This window comes from Caenorhabditis remanei, chromosome II, assembly GCF_010183535.1.
Source record: "Caenorhabditis remanei strain PX506 chromosome II, whole genome shotgun sequence".
Classification (NCBI taxonomy): Eukaryota; Metazoa; Nematoda; class Chromadorea; order Rhabditida; family Rhabditidae; genus Caenorhabditis; species Caenorhabditis remanei.
This window is the reverse complement of record NC_071329.1, coordinates 10,480,095-10,492,851: the sequence shown is the minus strand read 5'-3', so window position 1 is coordinate 10,492,851 and position 12,757 is coordinate 10,480,095. Positions and strand designations below refer to the sequence as shown.

At 37.0% G+C, this 12,757-nt stretch overlaps 1 protein-coding gene across 1 annotated transcript; it reads left to right on the top strand.

Moving 5' to 3' along the window:
- Positions 1-8,423: 8,423 nt before the first annotated feature.
- GCK72_005848 (uncharacterized protein) lies at positions 8,424-11,994 on the top strand (the record flags this gene model as incomplete). Its single annotated transcript, XM_003109075.2, has 6 exons — positions 8,424-8,451; positions 9,626-9,929; positions 9,975-10,310; positions 10,358-10,529; positions 10,643-10,820; positions 11,717-11,994. The coding sequence occupies 6 exons, from the start codon at positions 8,424-8,426 to the stop codon at positions 11,992-11,994; spliced, it is 1,296 nt and encodes a 431-aa protein (XP_003109123.2).
- Positions 11,995-12,757: the final 763 nt, after the last annotated feature.

Genomic DNA, 12,757 nt, shown 5'->3' with positions numbered 1-12,757 from the left:
TTGTTTTACTGATCAACTCAACATTCATTTCGATTCAGAATGTATACTCTTTTGAGGAAACATTTCTACTTTAATCCAGTATGGCAACGTTTCTCATTCAAATTAGCTATGTCTGAAACGAAAAACGTACATTTTTGATGCTAACGTCGTCGGAAAGCTTCATCTTCTCACTCACTGAATTCCCCTTTTCTCATTTCTTACGGTTTTTCAATCTCATTTTTCCTCATTCTCATATTCCCTTCCTTTCCTTTTTCTTCAATTTTTTGATGGTGTCACCATCAAGACAAAGAACGAGAAAGCACGATGATATCGGTTTCAGAGGACTCTATTTCCGGTCCGCCCCGATTTTCCGTTCTCAAATATCTTGGAGACATTGCTTTGCTCTCACTGCGTCCCTTCAAAAATGTGATCTGCTGAATGAAACCAGTATCCGATTCATTATTTTTTCCTTTTCAATATCACTTTCTAATATTGAGAAGTAGAAAGATCTTTGATGAAATAGTGCATTGTATTCAATTTCGAATTGAACTACAGTAACCCGAGCACTTTCGGAATATTTTATTCTTTCTGCTAAAAAACCGAGAGATCTCTACTGAAAACAAACAACCTTATTAATTCCAGGGATTTGACATTCAAGAAAACAGGTGAAAATCGTATATGTTCAGGAAGTTAAAACTGGAAATTTGAATTAAAATCTGTATCGCTGTGAATTTATTTTTTCTACTAGTACTAGTATTGCACCCATAGTGCCATACACCATTTGTGCGCGGCTCTTTGCCTTCCTTTTCCTTTTTCTCCATTTGCCGCACATGCTTATTCTGAACAGAAAAGAGACGAAGAGTATATGTCTATGTTTCTACGTCTCTCATGGTGACCATGTATTATTCGAATCACTCATTTTTCTTCTTTTTCAATTCTTCCCATCGACTCCTTCGTCCGACGCGACGACGTCCGCAAGCCTTGCGCGTGCGCCCTTTTCCCTCTTTTCTTTTTCTCTCTCCGTGCTTTTTCGTGGGTTTTCTTCTATGTCGCCGTACGTCGTCGCCAAATACACACACACTTATAAATCGTATAGTCGTTTTGGTGTAGGAAAAAGGGAATGGAAACGGAGAAAAAAAGAAGAAAAAGAAGAAGCTAAATAGCCACCACCACCAGCCACCAATACATTTGCACCCTCTCTCTTTCTCTCTTTCCGCATCGTTTTGCACTTTTTCACTCAGAAGACAAAGAGAGAGACACCAATAGATTGTTCGACCATCTGCAGAATGAATTCTCAACTCTTTCTAGATTTTAAAAGCTTGTTAAAAGTGAGAACACGAGTTTTCAGACGGAAAAATTTCTGAAAAATCTGGATCAGAACTGAAAACAAAAACTTTGTAAGGAGTGAATGTAAACTCCTATATTTGAACATAAATCCTATATCAATGTCCAGATTTCTGGTAGATCTAGTATTTTTCTTGACCCACAGCTTGACAATATTCCATTTGTTTTCAAACCTTGCTTGGTTTTTCACCTGCTCGGAGGAATGCCTTCAAATTAAAACGGAGGCTGAAAAACAACAGAAAAATGAGTTAGACCAAGTTTTCATCTGAAAAAACGAGCATATGTTTCCATTCCGAATTATTTTTCCTACCGTATTCTAGTTTTGACATGAAATGAAAGATATCAAGTTCCTTTGTCCTAGTATTTTATGACGTAGATCTTGTTAGTTGGAACCAATGTGAGGCTAATTGAACAGGTATCCATTTCTTTATTACCTCCAACAAAGACTTTATTTCTCTCTGGAACTTTCTGAAAACTGGGCATTTCTTATCACAAAAACTTTTTTTTCTTCTCGGTTCTCCTTTTCATAAATACCCAAAAAACGTTGCACATTTTTCGATTACTTTGATTAAAAATGTGTACATTTTATTGAATTTTTAACGAGAAACTCTACTTTTTCATTGTTTTTTCTCGTGACTTTTCAGAAAGTTATCCAATTATTTGGGTTCAAATCTTTCAAGGGGAGGTTCTAGTACCTTGTACAATAATTGGGTATATAAGTAGAGCACATTCAAAGTTTCCGCATTTATATGTCTATCTATTGTTATTTCATTTTCCGAATATTATCTGGAATATGAGAGTCGAGAATTCCTACAGTAGTCCCCTACAATATTGACTGCAGGTGTTTTTTATTTCAGTTAAATCCCTTCTCAAACTTTCGTTTATTTCCAATGAGTTACCTTCCCTTGCATGCGATAGAATGAACTGAACATCAAAAAAAACCAGTCGAATCCTATTCTGCCATAACAAAATTAACCGCTCTTTTTCTCTTTTGCCACCTCTTACAAACACAAATTGGTTTTCGTGTTTTTCTTTTTCTTCAAAAGTTTTTAATGTGAACTGCGAACCCATCTTTCATCATGTTTTCCTTGTTTTCCAATCGAAACAATGAACGGTCGAAACATATTTTGATCAGAACATCTCTTCAAAAAAGAAGAATCTGACGGTGAGAAACCCATTCTTTTTGGATTTAATGGATAGAGAAGGGGAGCCATTATTGAGTCTAGACCACTTTCTGGCGTTGCTCACTCCAACCGAACGGACGTCTGAAAATTGAATGGATCTTTGATTTCTCAGTGGAAAAAGAAATGAATGAAGGAGAATTGTGGGAGTGTACTTTGAGAGCAAGTATGAGTATTCTCAGATTTCTGAGGTATTCTTCCCAGAAGTTTTTGAAATTTCAAGTCTTGTAACTTCGATTTTGACACCGATGCAGATGAAATTCTTGTTCTGCAAAAGTGAAGAAAACAGGAAAGTTGTTTCCGTCGTTCGAAAATTCTGCAAAACTCAAAAAAAACAAGGGAAGTGCGCCAGTGCACCGAACCACGTCAATCTTGTTTTCAAGAAAAGAAAAATAACAACAACACAGTTTTTTGGTATAAATAAGAACAGCTTTTGCATTTTTTTCTTTATCAACCCCTTCTTTCTCCACGTTTTCTTCCGTATAGTTTGAATTCTGATTCTCTAAACATGAGACTTCTCTTCTTCTTTTCATCTCGACTAATTGTTTCTCCAATTTAGTAAAAAAAACAAGTGAAATTGGACAAACTTCTGAACAAAAAATCATTGACGTCGATTTCTGATGATTTCTTAATAAAGAGAAAAGATCAACAGTTATCTGAATTTTGATCCTTTTTTCATTAACCTGTTCTTCATTTAGACAAATTTTGACCTCTAGTAGACATGACAGTTTAATAAATCTGATATAAATACCAATTATGCATTCATGTGTCCTCAGAACCAGAATGTTTTCCCAGTCAAAATAATAAAAAGTGTGAATCCAGAACCAACTGTTTTCACCCTTCCTCTGGTATATTCTTTCTCTTCTCTCAATTTCTTCACGTCTGCAAAAATAAGTATTGCTTCTTTTTCTAGTGCATCCGGAGCTAAAAATAACTGCTTCAGTAGTCTATTGGCCTCTTTTTGCTCCTCTATCTCTCCTTCTCTCTCTTTTTTTCGGGAGCATCATCATCATCATCAAGAGAAAAAGTGAAAGAGAGAGAGAGAAAGAGCAGCAGCCCAGTGGTCTTCTTCTTCTTCTTCTTTTTCTTCTTTCTAGTACAACTGGCCACTCTCCAACTCTCTACGTCTCTTATCATATCCTTACTATTTTTCCATTGATTTTTTGTTTTTCCGCCACCACCACACCATTCAATTGGTCGTCCAGAAAGCATTGGTTCCGGCTTCAAACTTCTGATTCCATCTTCCAATTTTTATTTTTCTTGTATTTTTATATCTTTCTGATCTCTTCGTTTTCTGAGAGTACAATTCTCAGTTTCCTAAAAGGAAGTGTGAATTGTTTCTTTTTCTCCTCACCCACATCTCCATGACAACAAAAGGAAAGGTGTTATGAATCTGATTTTTCTTTCTTTTTTTAATTCTGCATAACTCTTTTTTTTTGATAACCCAACTAATTCTGATCTAGACATACAAAAAGAGTTTTGTAGTTTTTAGCCATTAATACTTTGAAGTCTGCTCTCAAAAATGTAGTTTTTATATCTAGTTTAGAAAAAAAAAGTCCGATTTGGATCAGAAGAAATCCCACTATTCAATCAAATCCTTTTGTCAGTTTTTTGAAAATAATTAAATGAGACTATAAAAATTCAAAAAACTCAAGTCTCGTTCTTTAAAACCTAAGGATTTTCTTCGTTTTCAGGACAACTAGATCCTACAGTAATCCAACTTTCTCCCGATGACCATTTCCCTTATTCTATTTCCCGACTTCCGTTTTGTTCTACTTCTTCTCGATCTTTTTCTTCTACCCATCATCTTGTTAATTGTGTGTTTCCCTTCTTCTTCTTCCCGACCGTTTACCATTCCAGTCACGAACTTTGATGACTTCCTTCCTTTCTGCAGACGACGTCGTCAAGTGATGACTGGGTGACCCCTTTGAACTATCACTTTCTCTTTTTCTTGAGAAATGAGTTAAACGAAGGCTTTTACCCCTTTCTTTCATTTCTTTTTCAATGCATTTTTTAGTTCTCGTTTCGTCTTATTTCTCCGTTCTACTCTTCTCTTGTTCTATTTGTTATTACCTGCCAAACAGAGAACCAAAAGAGAAAAACACTATATTTTCCCTTTTGTGAACATCCCTCTTTGTATTCTGACCTTTGAAACCAAAACACTTCTTTTCAGTTAGTCAATTTAAATAATCTTGGGGTTTATGGTATTTGGAATAGAGAGAAGAGTCTTAAGAAGGCTCACATCAATTCCTTTATTTATGGTTTTGATGTTTAAAATAGTGGATTACCCATCTTTCGAAAGTTCAGTATTTTCAGTCTCAAAGTTCTTCAGATATATCAGTATGGGAACTACGAAAGTAGCTTTCTAACCCAGACATTTGTAATTTTACAATAGATTCCTCCCAGTTGTAATTCTGATTCATATGTTCCATGTCTCCTGATTGTCTCCTTCTTTTTCGTTCTTTATTGAATCAGTTTGAGGTTTGACATGCTAAGACTCTCGTCTCTCGTTCATAAGGTCAAGTAGGTACACACTGCTTGATGTTTATTTGAATTGTCTACTTCAAAGGGAACTCCTCCAAAGTTTCTTTTGATTCCCAGTCTACGAAACCGCAATAATATCGTTTTACAGTAAGAAAATGTTCTTCTGTAAATGTAAAAATCGTGCGTACGCGCAGCTTCCACCGGGATTTTGAATCCATTGGGGACTTTTTTGTTCAATTTTCAGAATCCGTAAGCAATGTCCTATTCTTTCTTTATCATCGCCATCACCATTTTTTCACATATTGATTCCGCCCACTCTTCTGAAAGTTCATTTGTGTATAATATTCCAAAAGAAATATGTATAGATCTTTTCACGATGACACTCATCTCACATTGCATTCAGAAAAGAAACAAGGGAATAGTCTTCCAAAGAGCAACCCGGATTTAGTTGCTTCTTTGCTGTTTGCACACGTGTTGTACATAAGAAGATGCCAGAAAATAACTTTTCTGAGAACATTGATCTGGGAAAACATTTTTGCACTTTTTATCGTTATCGGATAAGCTTAAAGAAGGTCAACGTGTCTAGGGAATCTAATCTTTCAGTTGTATATAGTATTTAAATTCAGAATGACAACGATTTTTCTCTTTTTCCAGAGAGATACTTCTGAAATTTCTCAACTTTCAGAATCAAGTTAAAGTTTGTTAATCTTTTTCGTAAGACTACAACTCGATTTTCTCCACGTTGGAAATACTTCAATTAACAGCCAAAATATTCGTTATCAAGGCGTTTCCTCCATTTCCAACAGTTTCCGCTCACTTTCATTTCAAAATAATAATAATAATGATATGAAAACAACCAACAAATCAGAAAAATATTCATTTTCTTCTCTGTTTTCTGTTTGACAGTGCGCTCACTTACGCACCATGATTCCTTTTCCGCGAGCGCGCATTTCAACCAAAAACAGTACGGAAAATGAACGAGACGCAGATCGTCTCGCATTTCGACCAATTCAAATACAGTTGGTTGGTCTGAATGCAGAGGAGTAGAACGCAGAAACTGACGACCGGCTGGCGAGAAAGAGAAATGAATGAAAAGGAATGGAATAGATATTTGAAAAATAGTATAGAAGTTAAAGAGACACAGAGCGAATGCTGCGCGACGGTCATCATAAGTATTATTCTTTTGGGTCTTCTCTACCTCTCAAAACAGGCAAAGACAACCTATTTGCCAATCTTCTTTCTTCTTCTTCTCCTTCTTTTTCTCATTCATTTGATATTATTCATCTTTTATCAATTTCATTAATTTTCACTTTCTTTGTCTTCGAAATTTGAACTTTCTGAATGTCCTTGAAGGTCTCAAACTTTCTTCTCCAAGGTAAATTCATTCATTTCTTACAACTTCATTTATCCTTCAGAAAACCCCCCTTCTTTTTCTTTTTTTCGGATGCTTTTGAAGTAAACCAGAAAAACCAGAAAAGGAAATTCTTGGAATCTATCAGTAATTATAATATCACAATCTCCCGTAAACTTCTTGATGTTTCAATCTTTATCTCATCTTAGTTTTTAACTCGAAGTTGTTGAAAGAGCAGAAAGATTAAATCCCGATAATTATCTAAACAAGACTACTTGATCATCAACTGTCCCCTGTATCTCTTCTAATCTAATCTATCAGACATACAGTAATTGTGTTCTAATATAGCACATCATCAACCCAGACTTCTCCATCCAACCAAACCTTTTCTGTTTTTCCGTTCCCTTCTTTTTTACCGACTATCAATTTTCCTCCACGTCACACCTACAATTTCCTTTTCTCTTTTTTCCCAATTTTCCGTCATTGCCGTCGAAGCGGCTATTGCTTTTCCGATTGGTGACTGTGGTGAGCTCACCTTCACTACCGCGTGTGTTGTGCACCGCGCAAATATTGACTTTTTTGGAGGAAATGAAAGAAATACATACCACCCACTGTGCTCTTTTCTCTTTTTTCGGAAAGAGAGACTTCTGTGTTGCTTTGCCAAAACGACTCACCCAAACAAAAAAGTTGTTTTTGACTCGTTTGGGTACGACATACTCGTCCAAATATTTGATCTTTGCATTTTGGATGAGAACGATTGATTTTTATTTGGACTGCTTCTTTTCAACAGTCTCTATAGTTTTGTTGAAATTCTCAAGTGTAGATCAGTTTTCTTCCGACCAGATGAATTAGAGGTTCCCGGCCCATAATCCAAGGGTACATCCAAAAAGGGTACATCGATGAAAAATTTGATCATAGGGTACCTTGAATCAGGGGGCACACTGGATCATAGGGTACATCTAGGAGGTGTTATCATAGGGTACATCTTACATGCAATCAAAGGGTACATCGGTGTAATGAAAACATTGTCTTCTCAAATTAAGGATCCCTTTTTTCTGGGATACTGTACTCAATATATTGCGTATTCTTCTACCTTCTCCCCAACTATCCTTTTCTAGATATTTTTTTGTTTTTTCTCCCAGTCATTCCTTTCTTCCTATCTTATACCTTCCCTCAATCTGTTTCTCTTCTCCTTATTCTTACTCACGCGCTTCTGCCAGTAAGCTGCATCAGAAGCGGGAACCGTTCCCTTCTTCGGCGTGAGGATCAGGTTACCTCTTTTGAGATCTGCAGGGGATCGTTTGGTTCCCTTCATTTTTCTTTACATTTTTGGTGTTGTTGTAGATAAAGTTATTAATTAGCGCACAACTCTTTCTTCCCAAACACAAAAAGAAAATGAGGGAGAACCCTCCCGCGGGAGCCTCCCTCCATTTTTCTTCAGATACGCGTAGTGTGAAGGGAGTGCATCAGAAAGAAATATCTAGAAAAAGATAGTTGGGGAGAAGGTAGAAGAATACGCAATATATTGAGTACAGTATCCCAGAAAAAAGGGATCCTTAATTTGAGAAGACAATGTTTTCTGAATGTACAGTGAGTGTACTCTATGAACATAATTGATGTATCCTTTGATCATTACACCGATGTACCCTTTGATTGTATGTAAGATGACCCCTAGGATAACACCTCCTAGATGTACCCTATGATCCAGTGTGCCCTCTGTTTCAAGGTACCCTATGATCACGATGTACCCTTTTTGGATGTACCCTTGGATTACAGGCCGAGGTTCCCCGAATCGAAATTGTCCTGATCCAGAAGCATCACATAATCATTACTCTTTTCAATTGTTTGCTGGGTTCTATTCTGTCTTGACATATCAAATGATCTCGTGATTGAGGACAGTTCGAATTTGACTAGATCTAAACGAAATTATGATTCATAGCTACCTATGAATCATGATTCCATAGGTTGCCACATCTCAAACGGCTCTCGAAATCTGAGCAGTGTTTTTACTGTTTTCAAACATACTGTTTGAAATTGAATCGGCTGAAAAGTATATCCACAAATAATCCAAAAGTTTCCTTCAAATGGAAACATCCGACTTCGGATCTTCATGTATATTCATCATCTCATTCTCCCGAAATCTAGTCTTCGATTCAATTGTAAATGGCACATCCGAACGTCTTCATTTTCCCCATCTCTCCCTCTGTTCTTATGTCATTGTGAATGAAAGAACAGGAATTTCAATTGCATAATTTGCCTCCGTGATGTGTGTATATGTGTTCCATTTCTCGATTGATTTATGAGATGGAAGGAAACGAATCTTTTCTTCTTCTTCTTCTTCTTCTTCTTATCGTCTTCTTCTTCTTCTTCGTTGTCATGGTTGTGATTCATACCTGACTCTTTTCTCTCCCTATATATATTATTGTACATGTACATACAACCATTTTCCTCTCTCTCTCTCTCTTTCGTTGTTCCTTTACATTGTGTATATGCATTGTTTATATTCATTTTATACAGGACACAACACCCTCTCGTTCTCAAAACGACGCCTGCTTTTCTATTTTTGATTCTTATCTTTTCTGTCTCTCCCATTTTTCTGATTTTCTCTTATTGCCCAATTTGGTGGTAATGCGGAAAAAAAGTTTTGTTGTAATAAGCGTTGCGCGCCTTCTTTCTTCCCCCTATTGTACAAATGATATCATTTCAGTTCTCTTTTATTTGACCTTCTTCTTTCACATTCTGCGTCTCTGATTCTGAGTCATTCACCAATTTTTTGATGAAATCTAAAAAAAACAGTCATACTGGTTTGGGTCTTAACGGAAACGAATTCAACAAATGTAACAAAAAGAAGAGGAAAAAGAAGAAGACTTTTATCATCTTCACTTGGTCAATAAAGCTGAAACTGAAGTTATCAAATTTATGAACTGATTTTTCCCAGCATATTTTATTTTCATAATCTCAAACTTCTTCTTTTGGAAACGAGTCGTTCTTCAGCATCATCATAATCTATCTATTTTCGTTCCCTTCTTCTATTTCCTTCTCCGTCACCAATTAACGTTATAATTACTTAATTACTCGCGCACTTATAACATCAAAACACTTCTTTTTCCTCTACCTTTTCTATCCATATTCTGGAGACTGGTCGATTTTTTGAGAAGTTTTTTTAGAAGTGAAGCAATTTTTGTCTTATTTCGAAACTCTATTCATTCTCAATTCTCGCTTTATCTCTTGATTCTGTTATCGTTCTCCTTTATCTGACAGCAAATTCAATTTTTACATTTTCCAGTTGGCGGGTATTTCAAGATTAGTGGTAGCTGTATCCTCCTTCTCTATAAATCGACCTCGTCAGCTCCCACTCCACCAACATCATCAAATACACTATCCGTGAATCACGACGTCGTCTTCTCCACTTCTTCGTCGTTTCGCCTTCGCCCCTCCTCCGCCGCCGCCACGACGACGACGACGGTGCACGAGGCGAGCACGTCGCCGCAGCACCATCAGCCACGGCGCAGCGGTATGACCGTGGCGAGTTACAGTATGGTGCTGTGCGGCTCATCTGATGATCATCGCTACCGAGGTCGAATCGAAAAGTGAGAATTGTTAATGATTCTCTTGACTTAATTCTCTATTTTCAGAGTAAAATTTGGTGTACCCATAAATGAAGCATTTGCCCATGATATTCCAGCAACTTTATTGATGCTTCTTCTGAAAGTTAATAAAGATGGACCAGCTAAAAAAGATATTTGGAGGGCTCCTGGAAATCAAGCACAAGTCAGAAAATTATCACAAGTGATGCAGCATGGACGACTTGTTAACATTGAAAATTTCACAGTCTATACGGCAGCTTCAGTCATCAAAAAGTTCCTTTCGAAACTTCCAGGAGGAATATTCGGCAGGGATAACGAAGAAACATTATTCAATAGTGCATCAACTGGAATGGATATTGAGAAACAACGACAAGTATTTTATAGGTCAGTTTCCAAAATTTTCCCAAACCCTATTCAAAGTTTTCTTTTAGGATATTCGGTTCACTTCCCGTTGCTTCTCAGCACCTTCTCGTTCTTCTATTTGGTACATTTCGAGTAGTAGCTGATTCTTCAGATGGACATTCGACTGCAATGAATCCAAATGCAATAGCTATTTCAGTGGCTCCGTCGTTATTTCATACATGTATTCACGATGGAAGAACGGTAAGATATTCTGAATTATTATAGTTCAAAAGTTCCTGAAACATCACTTTCCGGACTTTCAAGAAAGGCGAAAATGTTAAGAAAGACATTTTAAGCAATGAACTGATTTTCAGGCTCGAGTAGAAGACCTTCAACGCTTCAAACTTGCCTCAAACATCGTCTGCTCAATAATTTGCTCATTCGGCGATACAAAATTATTTCCCCGAGAATGTTACGAATATTATGCCAGATACACGGGTCGAACGTTACGAATTGACGAAAATCGAATGTTCACATTTCATAACCCTTCCAGTGAGTTATTCTACTAGTTAACCCTTTTTCTTTTCCCCTTCTTCTTCTCCTATTTACCCTTAAACTGCACATAAACACACCTTCTAACCCTTCTTATCGTTCTACAGTAATCCATAGCTAACCCTTTTTCTCTCACCACCCAACAGCCACTTCAACTAACTTCTCTTCTACAGTAGTCTACACGGGTTCATTTCTCTACTCTCTCATTATCCCACACTCTCTTGTTATCTCTCTGTCTCTCGTCAATCTCTCAATTATGATCACACTCTCTGACTTCTCAATTCTTGATAATTTGCATGTTTTGCTCTGCACTGTTTTCCCTAGAATCCACTGATTTTTTGAATTGCATGGTGATGAAGATCTCGTTCTTTTTTCTGTTATATCTCTCTGAATCTCTCAAAATCACACACTCTTTCTCTATATATGTCCATGTGTCTATCTCTCTATCTCCTTATTTCGTTGATTTTTTTGGAATGATGGTGAATAAACACTGGTGGTTGTATTTAGTTTTGAATGTTTCTTTCTTCCCCTATCGCATGACAACACACACGAAAAAGAGCACAGAATTGAATGATTTTAGGGGTTTCAGATTCCCTAAGTTTCAGAAAAAGATCTGCAAGGAAGCGCACTCTAATGAGATTTTTCCAATTTCTGAACCGAAATATTCTGACATTCCAATAGAGTACATTTCCTTGCTGACATAAGTTCTGAAGTGTATGAATGCCTGATCATGGAGTTTCTGAGAACAGCAGACCGATGTATTTGTGGTTGTTGTTTTCAATTGGATAATATAAACTTCTATCTAAAATCATACAAAAAAACACGGAAACGTTGTGATAGTGTTTGTGTCATTTAATTTCATTTGTACTGTAACCACGTGTCCATCCTCTCTTCAGATCGTCGTGCTCGTGGCGAAGAATTCTCCGCGCTCGCTGCAAAGTGTGCCGGTGCATATTCACTTGCTGCACTCCACCTGGCAGAAGAAACATCACCCGAACCCTCACTTGCTCCGTCAACATCAAAACCTCCACGTGGGAACGGAGTTGGACGAGCTGGAAGTCTGAAACAACACGCGCTGACTCAAACAACAGATCATCCGAAAAGAAGTGTGTCAATTGCAACAAAGGAACCATATCCAACTGATTTGAGGACATCGGTCAGCTGCGATTTCTGATGAATCTTTTTTTGTTGTGATACCTTTTTTTCATCAATTGACTACTTCATTTTCATCATGTTCAATTTTCATCCTCGTCCTCCCATCAACATTATATGGCCTAACAGTTTGTGCATTCATTTTTCGTGACATTTTTCCGGTGTGGTTCTTTTTGGTTTTGCAAGAACGCTCTGTTGACAATGGTATTCTGGATAATTTTAGTTCCTCTAGGACAGAGAGAGAGAGAGAAAGACGAACTTCTATAGTAATTTCAAAAAGTATACATTTCTGAATTGAGAGGGGTCGTAGGTTTCAAAACCCCCACCCCCCCGCTACAGTATCCATCTCAGAATTTCATTGAGCTGAAAAGTACCATACCGGACAAAGAAATCACTAAAATTGAATTGTTTATTCTTGTCTTTGTCTACAGTTTCAATCCTCCAATCAGTATGTGTCCAATTCCAAAATTTCCTCAATTGATTTCAAAAAAAGTTTTCAAATTCCAAATGCTCATCCTACCATTCTTTGAAATTTCCCCATTTGACCCCACATTCCCGCCGTTTTGCCTTATTGAATTTACGATAATCATAATCAAAAAGAAAGAAGTGCGCTCCATTGATAACATTATCATTTGAGCACACTTCCCAACCTGCATCACCTAAAAATACACAAATACACAGAATACCATCGTTTTTTCTTTCTTTTTTTTTGTTCTCTCTCATCGATGTTACGTGTCTTCTGCCCCTTAAAATAGCAAAAACCCATTTCAATATTTCTTTTTTTT